The 24,754-nt window shown below is 32.0% G+C and overlaps 3 protein-coding genes across 3 annotated transcripts; 2 read left to right on the top strand and 1 right to left on the bottom strand.

Moving 5' to 3' along the window:
* The first annotated feature begins 202 nt into the window (after positions 1-202).
* On the top strand, positions 203-1,487 carry LOC111703113 (small integral membrane protein 15). Its single transcript, XM_023474975.1, has 2 exons — positions 203-283; positions 601-1,487. Exons 1-2 carry the CDS (start codon positions 235-237, stop codon positions 819-821), a joined length of 270 nt encoding a protein of 89 aa, XP_023330743.1. The 5' UTR covers positions 203-234; the 3' UTR covers positions 822-1,487.
* Positions 1,488-5,190: 3,703 nt separating this feature from the next.
* Positions 5,191-5,809, bottom strand: LOC111703104 (putative eggshell protein). Its single transcript, XM_023474965.1, has one exon. The coding sequence runs from the start codon at positions 5,800-5,802 to the stop codon at positions 5,191-5,193; it is 612 nt and encodes a 203-aa protein (XP_023330733.1). The 5' UTR covers positions 5,803-5,809.
* A 26-nt stretch (positions 5,810-5,835) lies between these two features.
* Positions 5,836-23,771, top strand: LOC111703105 (meiotic recombination protein SPO11). The gene is made up of 10 exons (XM_023474967.1): positions 5,836-6,148; positions 6,427-6,745; positions 9,630-9,669; positions 11,425-11,518; positions 13,640-13,687; positions 14,219-14,314; positions 15,566-15,662; positions 18,154-18,233; positions 20,458-20,512; positions 23,602-23,771. The coding sequence occupies exons 1-10, from the start codon at positions 5,916-5,918 to the stop codon at positions 23,686-23,688; spliced, it is 1,149 nt and encodes a 382-aa protein (XP_023330735.1). The 5' UTR covers positions 5,836-5,915; the 3' UTR covers positions 23,689-23,771.
* Positions 23,772-24,754: the final 983 nt, after the last annotated feature.

Raw genomic sequence — 24,754 nt, 5'->3', positions numbered from 1 at the left:
TATTTTTTAAAAGAATTATTTGAAAAATCTAGCTTTAAATTCATGACTGATCATTGGTTTTAAACAAATTTGAAACCTCAAATAATGATTAATACATTTTAATTTTAATTTAAATAAAACTGTTTCGTTTTAACCGTTTCAGATAACTTGTTATTTTACAGAATTAGTCTAAATATGCCTTGTTTATTATTTATTTTTTGTATTTTTCTACAGTAATAATATTTTCAGAAAAATATGTTAAATGTTGGACAGATCTCAGTTCTTAGTTTATTCTTCAAACCAGGTGGAAAATCAGTGTTTAAAAAGGGTTTTATACTAACGAAATTGAAAAACCATTTTATAAATTGTTATAAAAAAGTCTTTTCTTGAATGCATCTTAATTAATATCTTGTATACTCACGAATATACAGTAAATCATAAATTCACATTAAGAAAAAAATTGGGGTTTTTTTCAGTCTTGCAAATTAAATATTTAAAACTTTTAGTTTGAGGCGGTCAATTTTTTTTCGTGGGTCAATATTTGGTCTGTTACTTATATAAAATGCAGGAAATCCGCAAAATGAATTTTTTGCGGAAAGGCGTTAACTATTTTTAATATAGGAGACAGTCACGAAGCCGGTGATATGGAGACTGAACCTGGGATAGGCTGGATTGAATCCTTGCTGATTTACGCAGCAAGAGAACCCTTCTCCTTCCTCTACTACGTGCTCCTCATGCTCTCCCCATTGTTCTGCTTGAGCGCGTATCTCTCCTGGAAGCTCAGTCAGCAAATTGAAAAGAAGGAGCAGAAGAGAAGAAAGAAAATAAAGAAATCAGATTGAAAGTTTGAAATCATTTCTTAGAGCTTTTTCTAAACCTTTTGATATTAAATTTGTGATTCTTTTTTGTTCCTCTGTATCAGCAAAGTTTAATGTTTCCACCAAGGTTTGTAAAAGTAAGGAGTCGGTAGAAAATGGCGTTTTTCTGGTTGTTTGTTTACATGTTAACACGTTGCAGTACAACTTTTATCAGTACTGCGTTGTGTTGTAAGCAAACTGACTACAATGAATCCATCTTTAAGGAACTGTAAACGTAATTTCAAGTGACCCTCCATGCAAAGAAGGCGATTCTCTATTTACTTTGTCTGATCAAGTCTGAAATAGATATTCATGTAAAAACGACGTTATCTTCACATGTTTGATCATATTAAGGTTTCAAGGATACCGTTAGAAATCGGAAAATGCCACCTTTTCATGGAGGGTTTACTTAAAATTACGGTTACAGTCCCTTTAATCACGTTTTGTAAATAAAATTACTTACTTACCCTCTCTTAACTTTATACTTTCAAATACTAGCTTTTTGTATTATTTATGTGAAGTACCTTAATCATAGCTTCATTTAGTTTCCAGTTAGGATTTCCCAGCCAACGTTAGGGAAATATATGTATTTAAAAAATAATGATGTGATATTTTACAATTTTATATTAAATTCTAGTTCATTCTTTTCAATATTTATTTTAGTTTAGCAAATGGTGAAATGATTTTTACAGCGATTTAGATTTGCTTCATTTTATTTCAAGAAATACTTTGAAAACTTTTAAACAAATAATAGATTTATATGAAAATAAGTGTGAATACTATTTCTTTTATGATGTTTACAACTATAGTTTGTTTTTATAAATGTAAGATGCACCATTCTCTTTTTAAGGGTTTGTAGTCCCAACTCATGAAAGAAAAAAGTAAGAAAATGTGCAATATTTTCTGGAATACATCTTTATATATCTTTTTTATTCACAAATAGACAAACAAAAACTAATTTAAAGAAAAAATCGCTTCTCTTTTTATTGAAAAGATTTAATACAAACGGTTTAACCCCTATAATTTGAATTGGTATCTCAATTATTGTTACTGTTACACTATCTTGAAGATGTAATATGAATCCTTCTAATTGTTCATTTCCTGGCTTAATAAACAATCTAGGGAAACTTGAAGAGGATGCAATACAATTTACTCCACGGAAATTGTAATTGCAACAAATAAATTATAAAATTTAAATGGTAAAAGCAATTACCCCTCGATGAGATGCAATTAACTCTATTGAAATAAATGCAATACCATTGAAAACTACAAAAAAATACAATTATGAAAGATCCAAAGCGTACAAATTAAAACACTACTATTACGACTGATATAGAATTATAATGTCAACTACATATTTCAGAAAACAGTAGATTCTGGTGTGAAGTTATAAAAACTTTTCATTGAAGGATTTTAACAGATAAAATAATGCTTTTACAACTGATGAGAGAATGTAATTACAACTGATGAGAGAATGCAGTTACAACTGATGAGAGGATGCAGTTACAACTGATGAGAGGATGCAATTACAACTGATGAAAGGACGCAATTACAACTGATGAGAGGATGCAATTACAACTGATGAAAGGATGTAATTACAACTGATAAGAGGATGCAGTTACAACTGAATAAAGGATTTAGTTACAACTGATGAAAGGGTGTAATTACAACTGATGAAAGGATGCAATTACAACTGATGAAAGGATGCAATTACTATTGATGAAAGGATGCAATTACAACTGATGAAAGGATGCAATTACAACTGATGAAAGGATGCAATTACTATTGATGACTGGTCTCTCTGTTTATTTGACTGCTTGTAACCAATAAAAGGCTTACCCGCTCCGGTCCATTTTTTGGTGGCAACTATGCACATGATCTCGGCCCAGGGAAGGAGGATGACTGGTCTCTCTTGAACAATTTTCCCAGAAAAAAATTTCACCATCTACGAGGCTTGAAAATGCACTAATTTAAACGAAAAAATCAGTGAACATCTTTGCTTATTGGAGTATCACGGAAAAATGGATACTTGAAAACAAGGTTCTATAATAAGGTTGCTTACTCTCGATGCGCTCCAATGTACGGAAAATGTTGTCTCCTAAGCATAAATAGATAAAATCCTCATATGACGTCACTGATTATAGAGGTGAGAGTGACGTCATATACGAATTCTATCTATCTATGCCAAGGAAACGACATTTACCGTACATTGGAGCGCATCGAGAGTAAGCATATTATGCAACCTTTATTCATGTCACAATTTTTGCTTGAAAATCAAAAGTGAAAATATAAAATTGTTACTATAAAAGGGACGCGGAGCTCCCTAAAAAAAATGTCAAATTTAATTAATAGAACTTTCATTGCGACCACGAAAGAAAAAAGACGGAAGAAATTGTTAATAAACACATTTATATTGAAATAAATTCTGGTTCTGTCTATACCCCCTTTTTATATTTCGTGATCACACTTTGTGAGTAGTGTATTGGATCGACAGCTGGCCCACTTAAAAAAACTATGGTAAAGAAAAACAGCCCTAAATGTTAGCGTGTGAAAACTTTAAGAAAACAAAATATTGAGGAGATAATATTATTCTATTTAGCTTTTGTATTTCTAACTTCTATTTCATCCATTAAGAAGATAATACAAGAAACAAAGGTTTATTGTATTTGGTTAGACACAATATATAACACATTCTATCAGGGGTATTCATTCTCCTTAGACACAATACAACATACTTTACCAGGGGTATTCATTCTCCTTACACCAAATACAACTCACTATACCAGGGGTATTCATTCCCTTTAGACACAATACAACATAATTTCCCGGGGTATTCATTCTCCTTAGACACAATACAACACTATTTACCAGGGGTATTCATTCTCCTTAGACACAATACAGAATATTTTACCGTATTCATTCTTCTTAGACAAAATACAACACTCTTTACCAGGGGTTTTTTCTCCTTAGACACAATACAACATACTTTTATAGAGGTATTCATTCTCCTTAGACAGAATACAACATATTCTACTAGGGGTATTCATTCTCCTTAGACACAATACAACATACTTTCCAGGGGTATTCATTCTCTTTACACCAAATACAACTCACTATACCAGGGGTATTCATTCTCCTTACACCAAATACAACTCACTATACCAGGGGTATTCATTTACCTTAGACACAATACAACACTATTTACCAGGGGTATTCATTCTCCTTAGACACAATACAACTCACTATACCAGGGGTATTCATTCTCCATAGACACAATACAACACTATTTACCAGGGGTATTCATTCTCCTTACACCAAATACAACTCACTATACCAGGGGTATTCATTCTTCTCAGACACAATATAACACTATTTACCAGGGGTTTTTATTCTCCTTAGACACAATACAACACTATTTACCAGGGGTATTCATTTTCTTTAGACACAATACAACACACTTTATATTCATCCTCTTTAGACACAATACAGAATATTTTACCAGGGGTTTTTATTCTCCTTAGACACAATACAGAATATTTTACCAGGGGTATTCATTCTTCTCAGACACAATATAACACTCTTTACTAGGGGTTTTTATTCTCCTTAGACACAATACAACATACTTTTATAGGGGTATTCATTCTCCTTAGACACAATACAACATATTTTACTACGGGTATTCATTCTCCTTAGAAAAAAAAAATTACTGTTAAAGTAAAGAAGAAAGCAGTGGGATTCAATCCATTTTGATGATGATTAAGCTCTCATAAATATTTTTTGAATTGTTTTTCCAAATGTTTGAATGATGATCCTTGATTGAGTAATGAAAGATTAGTCGGTTTTTACCAATCATTACATTTTACATTCAATTTTAAAAACTTGATATTCGACTTATAATGGAGAAAGTTTTTTTACTTCGGTTGTTTTTTGCCTTTAGGATAGGATCAATGTTTAGGAGTTTTCTTACAGGTAGGATCAATATTTGGGAGTTTTCTAGTTATTGTCAAGAGTAAAAACTGACGGTTTTCTTGTTAATCTGAGAATTTCTCTTTAAGACTTGAAAATTAAAGTTTCCAGCTATATTGAATCTCGCTGTATAATTATATTGAATCTCGCTGTATAATTATATTGAATCTCGCTGTATAATTATATTGAATCTCGCTGTATAATTTTATTGAATCTCGCTGTATAATTATATTGAATAAATAGTATTTCTAAATTCTACTTCAAAACCATAAAAACATTGAAATTCTAGAAGGAATTTTAAATCTTTAGAGTAGAAATATATTTTTAAATATTTTAAAGTAAACTTGTCATTCATTAAAAATCGTCTAAGAAAGGAAAATTTAGTTTTTTAAACGTTGAATTGAATTTGGAAAGATTTCGTAAGAACATCTCTGACTATAATAAAATCCTTGTAAGCATAACTATTGCTATCGTATTCCTTGTAAGCATATTTCTTGCTATCGTATTCCTTGTAAACATGACTCTTGTTATCGTATTCCTTGTAAGCATAACTCTTCCTATCGTAAACTTTGTAAACATAACTTTTCCTATCGTAAACCTTGTAAACATAACTCTTGCTATCATATTCCTTGAAAGCATAATTCTTGCTATCGTATTCCTTGTAAACATAACTCTTGCTATCGTATTCCTTGTAAACATAACTATTGCTATCGTATTCCTTGTAAACATAACTCTTGCTATCGTTTTCCTTGTAAACATAACTCTTTCTATCGTAAACCTTGTAAACATAACTCTTGCTATCATATTCCTTGTAAGCATATTTCTTGCAATCGTATTCCTTGTAAGCATAACTCTTGCTAACATCTTCCTTGTAAGCATATTTCTTGCTATCATATTTCTTGTAATCATAACTCTTGCTATCGTATTCTTTGTAAACATAAACTCTTGCTATCGTATTCCTTGTAAACATAACTATTGCTATCGTTTTCTTTGTAAACATAAACTCTTGATTTCTGATTGTCTAAACGTGTTTTTTTTCGGTCCGAAGGCCCGAAGTACGAATACTTAAATTATTTTAATTGTAACCTAAACATATATATTGCAGTATACATTATGTTTAATGATGCCTTGGAGATACTAAACGCGGAATGTAAAACTCACCTCGAGAAATATCCTCCTGAACCCAACCCCTGGCTCCGTCAGTCTTGGGGATCTGAAGATTGTCGGAGACTGGTGGCTGAGCAGGTTGCTTCACTCCTAGAGCAGGTTCAAGACGAGGGAGTTATCCGGTATCCATCCTTCAGCTTTACAGATAACGTAGAGTACGTTCAAGGATACGGATTAAGGTACTTTAATAACGCAAATTTTATCGCAAAGTTTGAAATAGAAAAAAAATATTTTAATTTCTTCGTAGAGAGGTACAAAATGCATAGAACTTGGCGACACAATAGTTAGTTAAAAATGAATTTTAAAAACCAAATTGGCAAAAATTGGCAAACACAGTTTTAGTAAATTATTTGATTTTAATTTCTTTCTGCCGGAAACTCCAATTTCATGAAGAAGAAAAACGGTTTAATGATCAATGTCAACATAAATCTTACGATTAATTTGAGATTAATTTTAGAAGAGTAAATAACCCGGTTTTGTCTACAGTAAGACGGGAGAAGAACAAAGAAAGGTTTGACAAGTTTATCTTCGTCCTAAACACGATCCTCTCCGGGTTGTTAAAGAGCAGGAGATCCAACAAGAGAGATCTATACTACCAAAACGTACACAACTTCTCTGAGCAGGGTGAGCTGGATGAGCTAGTGAAGAAGGTTGTCAGTATCATGAGTATACCCAGAACCCTGCTGGGTATAGTAGCTACCATCAAGGGTCTGGTTGCTGGTAATATAAAGTATATAGATGAGAGCGGAGTAGAAGTTAACTGTCTTCTAGCAGAGGAAAATAATCAAACTTATGATAAAAATGCCTTTAATTAAAATTTTGTTTTTTTTAAGGGCTTTGAACAAAAAGCTTTAAATTCTATTAAAACATGAAAATTTTGAAAGTTTAAGAGAATGTAAGTAAAGGTAGTTTTCAGCACAAAATTTAAAGAGAAAAGTTGTTTCCTTTTATCGACTGGTCTAATAAAAATCTACCCAAAGGAACTGAGTTCTTACCACCAACTCAAATATTCTCATTCATATATCTTTGCAACCTGGTAATAGTATTAACATTTAATACTTTCAAACTTAAACTGTTTGATCTTATAGATTTCATAGATTGAAATATTAAAGGTTATACGACATCGGGTTGCATCGGGCATATTGAAACATTAGAGTTTGTGACAATTACGTTTGTACCAGTCCGACGTTTGTACTAGTCCGAGCTTTGTACTGTCCGACCTTTGTAACGTCCGGCGTTTGTGGTTCCGAAGTTTGTACTAGTATAATGGATTTATCTCTAAAGAAAAATCATTTTTTCACCCCTCTTTTGGAAATTTTTTTTCCCCCAAGAAGTCAGGGGGGAAAATTAGGTTTTATTCGCTGAATTGGGTAAGTAAAATGACTTTTAAGGAAAAATAAATTATTTTTTGGGTAAAAAGTATTAAAAAAACTTGATGTCCTTTCATTCCCCCAGATATTTAAAAACATAAACGCCTGAAAAGTCTTGCCTCAAAATTTAATTTTTATTTTATAATTCTTATATTACTGGAACCTGATTATGTAAACCTTTGATATTTTGAATTAGGATTATTAGAATTTTAGCAGTATTTATCAAGTGGGTGAGACTGGTTTAAAGGAATAAAGAGATTTTATATTTATTTTATTATCTTAACGAACCATCCTTTATAGAAGTTAGCTTACACTGAAAACAAGTGATAATTCTTTTCCTTGTTTTTCTTGTTTAATTTCATTGCTGCGAAAACATGTAGAAAAACAAAACCATTATTTTGTTTTGGTTATAATTTCTCTGAGAGATTGGTGTACTAAAAAGATTGGTTCACTATAAAGGCTTTATGGTTGTTCAAAAAGATTTTATTTATATACATATGTTTGCCTTTTGTTCACTGTAAAAATTTGCCGCCAAGAAAAAACTGGTCTAGTAGAAAGATTTTGTCGCCAAAAATCAACTGGCCTCCTAGAAAGGCCCACTAGTAAGATTTGTCTCCTAGAAAGACTGGTGTACTTTTAAGATTTGCCTCATAGAAAGGCTAGTCCGCTAGTAAGATTTGCCTCCTAGAAAGACTGGTGTACTAGGAAGATTTGTCTCCTAGAAAGACTGGCCAACTATAAAGATTTGTCTCCTAGAAAGACTGGCCAACTATGAAGATTTGTCTCCTAGAAAGGCTCTTCTACTAGTAAAATTTGCCTACTGGAAAGACTGGTGTACTGAAATAAGATTTGCCTCCTAGAAAGACTGGTGTACTGAAGTCAGATTTGTCTCCTAGAAAGACTGGTCTACTTGTAAGATTTGCCTTCTAGAAAGACTAGTCTACTAGTAAGATTTGTCTCCTAAAAAGACTGTTTTACTAGTAAGATTTGCCTTCTAGAAAGACTAATTAACTAGTAAGATTTGTCTCCTAGAAAGACTGTTCTACTTGTAAGATTTGCCTTCTAGAAAGACTAGTCTACTAGTAAGATTTGTATCCTAGAAAGACTGTTCTACTTGAAAGATTTGTGTCCTAGAAAGACTAGTCTACTAGTAAGATTTTTCTCCTAGAAAGATTGGGCTACTAGTAAGATTTGCCTTCAAGAAAGACTGGTCTAATAGTAAGATTTGTCTCCTAGAAAGACTGTTCTACTTAAAGTAAGATTTGTATCGTAGAAAGACTTGTCTACAAGTAAGATTTGTCTCCAAGAATGACTGTTTTACTAGTAAGATTTGTCTCCTAGAAAGACTGTTCTACTTATAGTAAGATTTGTCTCCCAGAAAGACTGGTCTACTTGTAAGATTTGCCTTCTAGAAAGACTGTTCTACTTTGAAGATTTGTCTCCTAGAAAGACTGGTCTACTTGTAAGATTTGTCTCCTAGAAAGACTGTTCTACTTATAGTAAGATTTGTCTACTAGAAAGACTATTCTACTAGTAAGATTTGCCTTCTAGAAAGACTGATCTACTTGTAAGATTTGCCTACTAGAAGGATTGGTCTACTAGTAAGATTTGCCTTCTAGAAAGACTGATCTACAAGTAAGATTTGTCTCCTAGAAAGTCTGTTTTACTAGTAAGATTTGTCTTCTAGAAAGACTGGTTTACTTGTAAGATTTGCATTCTAGAAAGACTGATCTACTAGTAAGATTTGTCTCCTAGAAAGACTGTTCTACTTGTAAGATTTGCCTTCTAGAAAGACTGGTTTACAATAGTAAGATTTGTCTCCTGGAAAGACTGTTCTACTAGTAAAAATTGCCTCCTAGAAAAACTGTTTTTAGCAATTTTATTTTTATGTTAATAGATTTAATCTATTTCTACCTAAAACTGAATATTTTAAATCCTGATATTTAAGTTTGCCAAAGAAATGTCTAAACCTTTAGGTTTTCAATAGGGAATGAAATCACAATAGATCAAAAGTATTCAAAAGGTAACATTTTTTATATTTTAATTAATCTTTCTTCCCTTTAAAAGTACGCTGCCATCTTTTTTTGGAGAATTGAGTTTTTATCACAAACTCAAATTTTCTAATCCCTATATCTTTGCAACCCGATGTCGTAGACCTTTGATTTTTTAAACTTTAAAGATTTACACTATCAGGTTGCAAAGATATAGGGATGAGAAAATTTGATTTTTTGTCAAAAACTCAATTTCTTTTTGGTTTCTGTGGTTAAGTTTGATTTTGACTCCGGACCAGGGCGGAGAACAGGTTCCTTCAGATTCAACTCAGATATCAGGTAGGCTACTGGACATGGATCTCATATTTTCTTATAGAAATTGTAAGGTTTATTCCAAAATATTTTTTTACAAAACAAAAAAATATGCAAAATTATGTATTCCTTCTCATAACATTTTTATCATTTTAGTAATTACATCGTTAGTAAATCCTTTAACATACAAATCGTTTATTCTTGTATTTAAATGTTCTTGTAAAATCGAAACTTTCCATGCATTCTTTAATGGGAAAAATTTTCAATTGTTTCTTAACTAAAGTTTCACAGATTTACAAAACAATCATTTGCAATAGAACATAAATTTCTGTCGAGAACATGTGTTTAAAAGTCATTTTACATAAATGGGGAAGAAATCTAAAGCAAAAGTTATGAGTAGAACTCTCCAATAGTATAGTAAAGAAGGAATTATTATTTAGTGGATTTAAATTTGAACTTAAAACATGTTTAAGGTACCCGTCGTCGCCAGGAGAATTATAAATAGGATTTAATAATATTAAAGAATTTAAGTGTTTTTCTGGACGTTACAAAAAAACAAGAAGCAAGCTAGAAATTGAGTGAGAGAAAGGCTGGAACAATTGTTGAAACGTGAATTATAAAATGAATGCATGTAAAGTACGATTACTCAAGGCCTTTCAATTCTTGTACAGGTTCGGATTATGCAACGATAAAACATGTGAGATATTCTTTAATATTCCTTTATTTTCACTCTTAACTCTCGGCCTTAGTTGAAAAGCTTAGTTTGAGAAAATTATTGCAAAGTTTAATCCGATGAAGTTAAAAAATATTTAACTCTGAAAAGTTTAGCGTGAATATATGGAGTTTATATCCTGTGTAATTACTATTACCATAGGCTCCACAAGTGAAATGTTAAAAGTTTAGCGTGAATATATGGAGTTTATATCCTGTGTAATTACTATTACCATAGGCTCCACAAGTGAAATGTTAAAAGTTTAGCGTGAATATATGGAGTTTATATCCTGTGTAATTACTATTACCATAGGCTCCACAAGTGAAATGTTAAAAGTTTCCTAAATTTATTCTAAAATATTCTAGCAATATAAATAGTGGGGTGAAACTTATGAATAATGTTGGTAATGTATTTAACAGGGGGGGATATTAAAATAATAGAGGTTTGATAAATATTCATTTAGAATCCTTTCTATTAATTAACAATATCCTTTGTTTACATTCTAGTTCTAGGGAACAAAATATTAAAATGGGTTAAATTGTATTTTTATTTTTATTTTCAGCAGGCTTTGTTATGGACTTCTAAATGAATCTGCATATCTTTGCAACCTGATAATTAAAACCTTTAGTTACTTTATGATATAGATTTTAGTGATTAAAATTCAGATTATACTGGTGGTGAAGATGTTTTTTTCTCAGATATTTTTAGGAGTGGAGACGGCCGAGCTCAGCTTATACTGGTGTTGGAGATGGTTTTGTCTCAGATATTTTTAGGAGTAGAGACGGGAGCTTAGCTTCTACTTCTAGAGGTTTTATCAGAAATTTGTATAAGCGTCACGACGGGAGTTCATCTAATATATATACTTGTGGTGGAGAAGGTTTTGTATCAGATATTTGTAGGAGTAGAGACGATAGCTCAGCATATACTGGTGGTGGAGAAGGTTTTGTATCAGATATGGAGCCTAGCTTCTCTGGTGGTGAAGAAGGTTTTGTATCAGATATTTGTAGGAGTAGAGACGGGAGCTCAGCATATACTGGTGGTGGAGAAGGTTTTGTATCAGATATTTGTAGGGGTAGAGACGGGAGCCCAGCTTATACTGGTGGTGGAGAAGGATACAGTTTTCCAAAGATTGATCCAGGAATACCTGAAACAAGATTCACTCAGGCAAACATGGTGATTGTGACGCCGTGACATTTGATCCTACGAGACGTGATCAAGTCGACATTTGATCCAGTAATAAAAAACAAAATTTGATCTATTTGTTACGTGGATTATTTGTCTTGATCAATTAATGACTGGATCACTTGTCGTTGGAACACTAGTTGTTGGATCACATGTCGCTGGATCATATGTTGTTGGAACACTAGTTGTTGGATGACATGTCGCTGGATCAGATGTCGTGGCGCCGATGAATGTATTTTACCAAACCAAATATATTAAGTTCTGGAGAATTATTCCAAATATAACTGAAAAGAAAGATACGAATAAACCCAGAATTCAGATGCTGAGTTAAACTAGTTGAAATATTCAAGGTTGCTTGTAGGATAAAATTTATCTAAAATTTATCTACAATATTTGGAAAATTGTCGAAAAGATGAAAAGAGCATTGAAAAAAAGTATAGCTAAGGTGGACTCCAACTCTAGCTAAGGTGGACTCCAACTCTAGCTAAGATGGACTCATACTCTAGCTAAGGTGGACTCCAACTCTAGCTAAGGTGGACTCCAACTCTAGCTAAGGTGGACTCCAACTCTAGTTAAGGTGGACTCCAACTCTAGTTTTTTTTTACAGTGCAGTGTTAACCTGAAGCTATGGAAAGATTTTTGTGTTATTTATCTTTTAGTTAAGAAATGTCATAATTGACTTACACTTTCTTTTAAAGGAAGTGTTCGCGAAAAATGAAAGGGGGTATAGGCTTAATGCGATAAAAAAGCGCTTTTGGTCGCTACTAATCTTACTTCTATCTGTTGCGTCTATAAGGAGAAAGGAATTGAGTCTTTGCAACAAACTCTAATTTTCTATTCCTTTAATTGTTCAAACCAAATGTTGTAGACCTTAAATATTTCAAACTAACTCAATTTGTATGGACGTTAGTTACGTTTTTCAGTATAAGTCGTTTTTAACAATTTTCTCCTTACAGACAGACGCAACAGATAGAAGTAAGATAAGTAGCGATCAATAGCGCTTATTTTTAGTCATAATCATATACCCCCTTTTATTTTTCGCGAACACTCCCTTTAAAAAAGGGAAGAAAGAAAAGAGACGACAGTCATTCCACTGTTTTCAAAATACCACAATGGAAGGAAATGTAAAGAAAAATAAGATAATAGAAAAAGCATATATAAGAAAATAGATGAAAAAGGGAAGAAATGAAAAAAAAATATATAATATTATGATAATAAATGATCTAATTGAAATAGACAGTAAGATAGATATAAGCATATAGATTATCAAGTACAATAAGTGGCAACAGAGAAATGGAAATTATAGAAGACGTCACAAGTGTCAAATATAACAGGGAAAATGAAATTTTCTCACATTAAAAAGATAAAAAGTGTAAAAACAGAAAACAAAGAACACATAAAAATTGCAATTATTTTTCTGTAAGATAAGCACTTTATTCTAAAAAAAATTATCACTATTATTAACAATTTTGTAAATAGCTGTACTGAGAGTATACAAATTCTACGTTGACATCTATTGTACTAGAATCTATTTGGATATACGTTAATGAGGCTACCTTGTTTAAACAAGATAGAATAATATATTAAGCATGAAGTAATTTAATAAAAAAAAGAAAGCTAAATTTAATAAAATTAAGATAACAGATAACAAAGGCATTTAATAGATAAAAAAGAAAGTAGATAATGAAGTTATATATTAAAAAGATAAAAAAGAAAGTATTATGTAGTTTTGCCTTGATATCATTTCTTCTTGGAGAACGGTGTTTTCCTGGGAACAAGAACTTTTAGTGAGTTGATCTCAAAATCCAGGGTTTGGTTAATTCCACTAAAATACGTAAATTGGTAACATCTGAATGTAGGTGACTTGGACCCCCGTCTCATAGTTCTTGAAAACCTCGCGTGACTATCTATCTATTAACCTAACTTGACCTGAAATAGTATAATCACGCGAGGTTGAAAACAAAAACTAAGGGGGAGGGGGGGGGGGGGGTTCCACAACTTCTGTAGTAATACTAACCCCATATTCTATTGATTTCTAAAATCTGTAGAGCTGAAAAATCTAATATATAAAGCATGTTTCCATTCACTATTGTTTGTGTGCAGAGATATAATTCTTCTAACTGGAAAGGGGGTTCCAGACCTAGCAACCAGGAATATTCATTTACTTTCTGAACGAAAAATCGGCTTTTTCTCCGGCCACAGTTGTCTTTGAAAAGTAAGTGTAATACCAATCAACAGCGAATAGGCTGTTTAGTTTACCCTGAAATTACCCAAATAAGTGAACGGTCCCTTTAAAAGTGATATACTACTGACCTGAAACGACGCCTTTAATTATTGAGACCAAACTAAATATTTTGTATTTATCTTTTTGAGGAGTACATTCTGTACAAAGTTTAATTATAATATTCATACATTTTCTGTAAAATATACAAAATAAATATCGAATATTCTTCTAGCCTGTCAATAGAAATATTTGCATAATATTTATATATATTTATATATTCATTTTTTATTAATCAAATCAAAATCTTATAGATCAGACAAAAGGTTTTAATAAATAACCTTGAGTGTATTGTCCATTAGTTTCAAGAAACAAATGAAGCTGTAAATGTAATGCCAAGTTCATTTCAAGTTTCTGATTGAAATTCCAGATCTCAGCCAGGAAATAATAAATGGATTTAGGAGTTTTCTTCACAGATTAACAAGTCTTTTCCAGCTCCCGGTTCTAGTTCTTACAGATTGTGATCCATTCGGGTTTGAGATTATGCTCACGTACAGGTATTATATGAACTGCTGTACGCTGCACTGTACAGGGATATACACCGTAGTGTATATTATACCCTGTACACTACAAAATAGAAAGTAGCGCCTCGTAGTTTTGATTGTATTCACAAGTTTAAGTTACAAATTAGAAATTCATAACATTTTTATTATTCTCCAAAACTCTTTAATTAAAGGATTGAAACATATAAGATTCCAATCTAAAGTGCAATTTACTTTAGTTAGACGTGGTATAGTGTACGTACAGGTTTTACTTCAAATAAAAATAAAAACTGTCACTACTAGCTTTTATGTACATTTATGGCTATTCTTAGCATTTTTTAATATTTTTTAAAAATGCTTAACTGTGCAAAAAATTCTGTTTTGGGAAAACATCGATGTTATAGTTCTAGAAATGAATTGGTTTTAAATAAACCAATATGCGAGTCAATAGCACCTTTTTAAAGCTGTATAGCTGAAAAAAATTGCCCAGAAATAAGGGACCTGCAACCCAAACAATGTCTTTCGCCTACTAACCATTTTAGCGTTTAAATGATGCGTGTCAGACCACAATTTTGTCTTTATAATTGTAAAATTCAAAATCTCGCGATTTTTCTGTGAAGATGGATATTGAAAATTGCGAAAACTCCAAATATTTTTCCAGACATAATTTTTTATTTCGATCAGCCTTCTCTAGAGCCATGATAGTTGCCACGCCAAAATTAGGCCCGATCTTTCTGCCGATTTGACGTTTATTGGAAACAAACAGACAGACTAGCAAAATTTATACGGAATTAACCTAGGGTTGACAATTTTAATTTTCTGATTTTTGATATAATTCCTTTTTTATTTCAAATCCACTTGTACAACCCCTTACACTCCAACTTTCCTTCTAGTCCTCCCTCCCCCCTCCCATTCCCTTCTTGTTTGTATAAACAATAGACAATAAACAAGGAAACCCCCAACAGTTCTACTCTTAGAGTATATATAAAAGATAGGCAATAGAAAACAGATGTCCTCCATATATCGTTTTGAAGACAAATCAGATTATGTTTAAAAGTTAAAAAAAGAATTTCTTATTGTTAATTAATAGAAAGGAGGATTTTTTCTATAATAAAAAAAAGTTTCCTAGTAAACTGATTCGAAAATTTTACCTCCTTCTTATTGCATTTAAGGTCTAAACATATTCTAAATACTTCAAATTTACCTGTCACTGTATGTTTTTTATAGTATATACTCCAAGATTCTGCAACATTAATATTTCTATAGATTTGGATCAAGGAGTATGGCACTGTGTGGAGAAACATTAGCAGTTCCGTCCTTGTTCTGGTTAGGGGTTCTTCCCAGGGATATTCCTATGCTTCAGGTAGAGTTCTAACTACGGGTTCTTCCTAGGGATATTCCTATGCTTCAGGTAGAGTTCTAACTACGGGTTCTTCCCAGGGATATTCCTATGCTTCAGGTAGGGTTCTAACTAGAGGTTCTTCCCAGTGATATTCCTTTGCTCCAGGTAGGGTTCTGAAAGTTGATGCATTGTTTTCATGCATGTTTAGACCGCTGTGCTAAGTAAAAATAAGTATCTGCATGAATTGTTTAAAATAATTGACTGTATTGTGTTGACAGAGGGTTACAATGTTCCCTATTACAATGTATTCCCTAGGGTCAATCTACTTTTCTAAAAGCCCTCAATCGACATTATAGACAAAACATTTTTATTATGATTAAATATTTGTATTTTATGTCGCTCTGTTGTACAATCATGTTGTAGACTTGAAGGGAAGGTTTTTGTTTCCTATAAATTGTAAACCAGGGGATAGGAATGGATAATTATTGTAAACCAGGGAACAGGAATGGATATTTATTGTAAACCAGGGAACAGGAATGGATATTTATTGTAAACCAGGGAACAGGAATGGATATTTATTGTAAACCAGGGAACAGGAATGGATATTTATTGTAAACCAGGGAACAGGAATGGATATTTTTTACATTAATTCTGACCCATTAAATTCAATCAAATATTCTAGTAAGAAACCAATTTTAACGTAAATAACGGTCAACAATCCTCCTCTTCAGATTTTTGATTTGAAACAAAGCCGTAAATTTTGGTTGAGAGAGGAATGATAATAAGTTCTGATATCAGATAAGGTCTAGTTTTCTTGTCAGATTATGGACATGTTTTGGGTGGATATCGACACCCAATTTTTATTTTGTGACGAATAATAAATGAGGAACCTGACGGATCAGGATATTAATGAGGAACCTGACAGATCAGGATATTTATGAGGAACCTGACAGATCAGGATATTTATGAGGCACCTGACGGAACAGGATATTAATGAGGAACCTGACAGATCAGGATATTTATTAAGAACCTGACAGATCAGGATATTAATGAGAAACCTGATAGATCAGGAGATTAATGAGGAACCTGACGGATCAGGATATTAATGAGGAACCTGAAAGATCAGGATATTTATTAGGAACCTGACATATCAGGATATTAATGAGGAACCTGACAGATCAGGATATTTATTAGGAACCTGACAGATAAGGATATTTATGAGGAACCTGACAGATCAGGATATTTATGAGGAACCTGACGGATCAGGATATTAATGAGGAACCTGTCAGATCAGGAGATTAATGAGGAACCTGACAGATCAGGATATTTATTAGGAACCTGACAGATAAGAATATTTATTAGGAACCTGACAGATCAGGATATTTATTAGGAACTTGACACATCAGGATATTAATGAGAAACCTGACAGATCAGGAGATTAATGAGGAACCTGACAGATCAGGATATTTATGAGGAACCTGACAGATCAGGATATTTATTAGGAACCAGACAGATCAGGATATTTATTAGGAACCTGACAGATCAGGAGATTAATGAGGAACCTGACAGACCAAGATATAAATAAGGAACCTGAGAGATCAGGATATTTATTAGGAACCTGACATATCAGAATATTTATTTGGAACCTTACATATTCGGATATTTATGATGAACCTGACAGATCAATATATTCATGAGGAACCTGACAGATCAGGATATATATTAGAAACCTGTTAGCTCTGGATAATAATGAGGAACCTGACAGATGAGGAGATTAATGAGGAACCCGACAGACCAAGATATAAATAAGGAACCTTACAGATCAGGATATTAATGAGGAACCTGACAGATCAGGATATTTATTAGGAACCTGACAGATCAGGATATTTATGATGAACCTTACATATCAATATAATCATGAGGAACCTGAAAGATCAGAATATTCATGAGGAACCTGACAGATCAGGTTATTTGTGAGGAACCTGACAGATTAGGATATTTATGAGGAACCTAACAGACCAGGATATTTATGAAGAACCAGACAGACCAGAATATTTATGAGGAACCTGACATATCAGTTATTTATGAGGAACCTGACAGGTCAGGATATTTATCATGAACCTGACAGATCAAGATATTTATGAGGAACCTGACAGGTTAGGATATTTATTAGGAACCTGACAGATTAGGATATGAATGAGAAACCTGACAGATCAGGATATTAATGAGAAACCTGACAGATCAGGATATTTATTAGGAACCTGACAGATCAGGATAATTATAAGGAACCTGACAGACTAGGATATTTATGATGAAACTGACAAACCAGGATATTTATCAGGAACCTGATAATCAGGATATTTATTGGGAACCTGGCATATCAGATATTAATGAGAAACCTGACAGATCAGGATATTTATTAGGAACCTGACAGATCAGGATATTAATTTATTAGGAACCTGACAGATCAGGATATATATTAGGAACCTGACAGATCAGGATATTATTTCAGGTTCCCCCTGAAATTCGTCTTCAACTATCCCAGGCCGACTGTAAAAAGCTCAAGGATATATCCAAACGACCCTATTTAAGGTGAGTTTTGTTTCACTTTATTTATTTATTTATTTATTTATTTATTTATTTATTTATTTCTCGACTATTGTTTTATTGCTTTTGCATACTTAGATAATGTTAAAGCTTGCAAAGTACGAGTTTTTAGACAAAGAGGGTTGTCTACATACATGTAATTGTTTATAATTAAAAATACGAAGAAATAAAAAATATATTACTTAAAGAATATTTCTGGGTGGATAAAGGCTGTATCAAATTAGAAAAATAAAGAATATTAGCTGAAAGGTATTGTAAAGGAAAAATGAAAGGGGGTACATGCTGAAAGCTTATTACTTTACCTCTGATACACAACCTCGGCGATTTCCTAAAGACCTTATGATAAATAGACAACTACCGTGCTGTATTTCGTCGGGCCTGACCGTAAGATCCTCTACTTTTATTCCTTCTCATAATGAATCAAAGACAGGAAAGCTTCAAGTTTTATTGAGGCACAGATCTTCAATCTTAAACAATAAAACTTGTTTACACTACAGAAAAGCTTTGAGGAACATGATCAATACAATTCATCCAATACATAAATCAAACCATCTCATGTCTCAGGCATTAAAAACTGTAGCATTAAGCTGGAAAATACGCGTATATAATCATACAAGAAACATAAAAAGAATTTAAATATTTAAAGGAGATATTTACCACATTAGTCCTCCGATATTAGCACGATAATCAGCAAAACATGACACGAATAATAATTTTACTGGAATACTGGAAAAAAACTGAAAGAAAAACACGCGAGTTTCTCGTGCATGCGTAGATAGAATAATTTGTCGGCAAAAATCTGGTTTCATCTCCAGCATCTTCATCTTGAAAACAGGGGTGAATACTGGTAGAACAAGGGTGCATTATAGACTTCATAACGAAGCGTGAGCTTGCATAACAACCTCTTAATTGCGACCCATGAAACGTCTATCTGAAGTTCCTGTCTCGAGAAATTGATATAAAACTGTGTCAATTTTATATGGAAATTCATATATATGTATTCAATTTTGTATAGAAAAGGTAGCTGTTTAAACAGATCATATTCAGCAAATACGCAACCAATCTGAAAACAAGGATATTCTAGAGGAATGATTATTCAATTACTGACTCATTATACTAAATCCATCTTAAAATCACTCATTAACCAACTTTGTGATATTTCAAGATGCAATACTCAGTCAAATTTGTCAAAAATTTCATTGTAAAACAGGTTAAGAATTCAACACACAAAATATTAATCTTAAGTAGAATTGAAAAAAATGGTTTGAGTTGTGCTTTTTTGCGTGACACGGCTGGATTTTTTAAAATCACACTTTAAAGGCCCTAACTATACCATTTAAAAAAGTAGTTTTGCCCGGAAGAGTCAATGTGCATGGTGGCATGGAAGGAGAAATAGTGGTTGCTCATGGCCGCCTGCCTTCCCCCGCCTGCAGTATACTGGTCACATGTCTCTGTCTTTATCATGTGACCAGTATACTGCACTCTCATTGGATGGAGTTCTTGTGACGTAATACGGAAACGGAAACGGCCCCCACCCTTTGTCCACTTAGTTTTTGAAATTGCAACTATCTATCGAAAACAATTTTGATCTAAATAAACTATCCCTGTCTGAAGAAAAGAATTTTGTTATCTTTTCTTCTTCAATAAATATTTTTGTAAAGGAGGATTATTTCTTTTCAGTTCCTTACATTTATTTATCCCATTTATATGAATATAATGAAAAAGTTTTATAAAGTATTTTTTTTCTAAGCCTATATCACTGAAAACTCCAACTTATTTGAAGTACCAGAGCAACTTTTAGGCAGCTAGAGAAAGTATGTATAGTATACATACAGATTACAGACTATAGACGGCACAACGGGATAGTATAGTACAGTACTTGAATGATCCCTTCTAGTGAGATCAGGGGTGTATATTTTTCCGTTTGCCGGCAAAAATTTTAGCTTTCATTGGGTTTTGGGGGAAAAATGAAGAAAAAAAGGAAAAGTTAGGGTGTTTGGTTTTGTCACAATCTTCAAAAAATACATGAACAAGAAATTACAACGGATTTAGGATAATCTAGATATATAAATAGATTCTAACGACTATTAATAAAAGATTTGGAGGCGTCGCAAGCGCGCCCAAGTATTTGTTTCGTCTCTGATTCATCCCCCCCACCCTCCACCTCTGGACTAAATTAAGTATGAATATATTAAGATTGGTTTCCTAGGTCTATGGTTGGATTGGTGAATGAGTTTGAAACCTTGTGGAGATTAGGATATAAGGTGGGATTAATTTCATATCTAAATATATTCATTATCTAGATAACTTTAGAGATGCCAACATAAATCTAAAACCTAATTTTATAAACCAACATCTCTCAGAGCTATTTCCTGCTACAAAAGTTTATGTATAATTTCAATGAATGTGAAATGTAGGTTAAAAAGAAAAAGAAAGGATCTGATATTTTATTAAATTCAAATTTTCTCTGCCATATGGATTTAATCACAGTGAAGGGAATATTTATATAGAATGGAATTAAATCAAAAAAAGTGTAAAACCGCCATTTTGTTGTACTGTTTCCATACCATTCCATACTTTACCCTTTTGTTCTCTTTAACCTTTTGGGCCCTGTAACATATTTTATGTTTTCTAAATCAACTACTATCATGCCCAAGTTCATTTTAGCATAAGATTTGAAGATAGAGATCAATTTAATGTTTTTTTCTTCCATGAACACATGTTTCTTACTTTGAGGTAATCAACCCGTAAAGTTAATATTATGGAATTACCCAAGATACCGAAATATGGTCTGACTTTTCTGAACACAAAAATTGAACTCTATAATTTCAATTTTAATTCAATAATGTTAAAACCCCATGAGAAATTTTAATAAATCAAGCTAGATTGTTAACGTGTGAGTTCGTTTTCAAAAATACATGAGAGTGTAACAGTAAAAGTTTCATATTTTTTAAAAATACCTCAATTTAAAAAAAATTAAACAAAAAAAAAATCAAAATATTAGTCACTTTGTAAGGACGTACTTTAAGATAATTTGCTTGTAGAATCCCTTGTTCAATCAAACATTCAAATGTTCTTGCATTTCCCGCATTTGTTTATTTATTCTATTAATTTATCAGAAAAACATTCCTCCTCATCCCCCTCCCATATAAACATTCCTCCTCATCCCCCTCCCATATAAACATTCCTCCTCATCCCCCTCCCATATAAACATTCCTCCTCATCCCCCTCATTTATATTATTATGAATATGCTTGATTTAAGACCAAAGAACTGGTTTAATATTTAACGAATCACAGTGAAATCAACTTTTCTGAATTCAGTGCCTTAAGACGGATCTTTTAATACCCATCTTCTATATATAAATTTGGCTTGTCTGTCTGTCTGTTTGTTTGTATCCAATAATTTTTTTTAAATCCGCCAAAAAAATTTCTTCTTTGTTTTAAAATGTAAACAAAAAGAACATGTTCACAATTTAAATAGAAGATGAGCGCGAAGCGCCCTAAAAGCCTAGTCTATATATAAATTTGGCTTGTCTGGGTGTTTGTCTGTCTGTCTGTTTGTTTGTTTGTATCCAATAAACGTCAAAACGGCTGAACCGATCGGGCCCAAATTTTTTGTGAGACATCACGTGACCACAGGGAAGGTTTATGAATTATAAAAATTAAAAAAATGTCTTTTAAAGGTTTTTAATTTTGTAAAAAAAAATTAAATTCTTAAAAATCCGCGAATTTTTTTTTAAAAATCCGCAAAAATTTTTTCTTTTTTGTTTTAAAATGTAAACAAAAAGAACATGTTCACAATTTAAATAGAAGATGGACGCGAAAAAGCCTAGTATTCATATATTTGGAGACTTTTTCTTACTTGTAACTTTTATGTTATTTTTTATTAAAATAGCTCTCAGCTCGCTATTTTCTAAACATTTTGATAAATTTATCATTCCGAAGATATTTAGGCTCATTTTTAGGCTGAAGTTCTAAGTGAAAAATTGATAAAAACTAGTTTTGCTAAATTTTTCCTATTAAGTACAAACTTACTTACAGTTCTACTTAGTAAATACAGATGTTGTAGATATTTTTCAAAGTTCTAAATTTTTGTGTTTAAAATGAATTTATCAGATACAATTTCTGATCTAAATTAATTATACCTTCCTGAAGAAAGGATTTTGGACATGTTTATATATTTTAAATAAATATTTGTGCAATGGAATTTAGTCTTTGCCGCAAACTCAAAGTTTCTAATCTCTATATCTTTGCAATCTTATGGTGTAAACCGTTGAGATTTCAAACTTTGATTATTTGATCTAACAGGATTCATAGTTTGAAATATCTAAGGTTTAACCCATTGGGTTGCAAAGATAAAAGGATTGAAAAATCAGAGTTTGTAGCAAAGAATCAATTGCTTTTACAAATTATTTCTGATTGTTTTTCCCAGTTTTAGAGAATTTTGTAAAACATCAAAATTTGAAGAATTCCTGACAAAATAATAGGCTGTTCTAGAATTGTAAAGTTTGAGAACTGAATGATTTCTCTTCTGTCAAGAAATGATTGATCTTCTCCGGGTTCTATGTCAATTAAATTTAATAATATATTTTTCCAGGCTAACATATAGAGTTAATGAACTGCTCATTGTTTATCTTTAAGTTATTCTGTCAGCTGCGTCGCGTCAGTCAGAATAACATACATGTAAAAAATCATCATTTCATATATTTCTAGTTAATGTTAGGTTTTTTAGCCCACTAAATATCTTTGTATTGGGTAAAAAAGTGCCCCTAGCAGATTAATTTTTAAAAAATGGGGGGTCGTAGATTAAATATTTTTCTCTAAAATGCTTTAATGTTTTAACCTTCAAAAGTAGGTCTAATATTCGGAAATGTGCTCGGTCAGTGTTCTAAAGATTTTCAAAAAAAATTAAATCATAATTTTACTTTTATGTTTTATCCAACAGAATTAAATAGAGAATTTTTCAAAATAAAGGACATAAAAATGTATTTGAATTTTTAAAAATCTTATGAAAAGAGATTACACATTAAATTTTTTTTTTAATTTTTTAGAGTACAAATTGAATGTTTGATAGCATAATGTATGAATGACCCCCTCCAAAAAAAAAAAAAAATTATGGACATTGTAGTTATGGTTTTTAACGATGCACATGTTTGGATTTTTAAATTATTTATTTTGTTTTCTTTCTCAATCCAACAACATAATGATCTTGAGATATGTTATAAATACATTGATGTTTTGAAATAAAAAAACTTCATTTTGTCTTTTTTCTTGGATTTCTTTCATGAAATTTTTTGTACATTGCAAATATAAATATTTGTATACTCTGACTAATCCTATCTGGTTGTGCAGGTTGAGATTGAACAGGTTGCAGAGCTATCTGAGTTCTCTCTACCTCAATATATAACCAGGAAGATCCAATCCTTGGAGATAATCTAAATCCAATCCTGGAGAAACAATTAAACCCTAATATTTTTTAATTTATCTCTGTAGAAAATTAACAAAATAAAACTTAAATATTATCTGTTAATCACTTTAACTGTTGTATCGGGTATCTGTTATTCGGTCTGACATAACAACCCAAATTCGACATTTTTTACAATTACAATATCTCTAAATCCTCGTCTGCTCCTAGCGGTATTAAAGGCTGTCGGTGTCGGGACTTTGATATTATAGATTCTTCAAAATTTTAGATTCGATATCTGGATGAATGTTCTCTGTTTTCTTAAATTTCTTTTACTTTTCCTCTAAAAATATTTGAAGTTTTTGTATTTTTTTTTAAATAATTCACATAAATGATTTTAGATAAATCAATGATATTAGCGTGTTTGATATGATTTTAAATCTACAGGGTTAGCAGAACTAAAAAAGGTTTGATTTAAAGATAGCAACATGTTGATGTAAACCTGTTGCACTCTTATTCTTTAACTTTATTCCATGTTCGGTTGAAAACATTGCATTTAAAACTTGGCTTCTTTTCAGATTAACTCTAGTTCCACTCTAGCACTTTACTTAACAATATTAACGCTAATTGTTAGCTCCGTACTGTCATTGTGAAAGAAACATCTCTAGAATTAATTTAATAAAGATCTTAATAAAAATTATATTTATGAGAACTATGCACAATCGAATAGAACAAAATCTACGAACATACAGATTTGGTTTCAGGTTGGATATAGTTTCTAAAGTGGAAAGAAAAAGAAGAGAAAATTCGCCAAACTAAAGCGGAAGGTGAAGTGATGAGAAAACTAATCCAACCCCAAAAAGTACGATCGTTACTCACATAGCGAACTATAGGTAGATTAAGATGTGAGGCGAATTAACTAGAAACTGAGAGAAATTTTTAAGAATAAGACTGTAGAATTCTGTTTGTTTAGATAAGAACGCGGACAGCTGAGTGTCCAGGTTCAGAAGCCCTCACCAAAAACTATTTCCGTTTAAAATTGGATTTGATCGCTGAGGAGGTCGTTATAACTTACTTGCAAAGATAAGAATCGAAAAAGGA

This window comes from Eurytemora carolleeae, unplaced genomic scaffold, assembly GCF_000591075.1.
Source record: "Eurytemora carolleeae unplaced genomic scaffold, Eaff_2.0 scaffold533, whole genome shotgun sequence".
NCBI classification, from domain to species: domain Eukaryota; kingdom Metazoa; phylum Arthropoda; class Copepoda; order Calanoida; family Temoridae; genus Eurytemora; species Eurytemora carolleeae.
The sequence above is the reverse complement of the archived record's forward strand: the minus strand, read 5'-3'. Positions and strand labels throughout refer to the sequence as shown.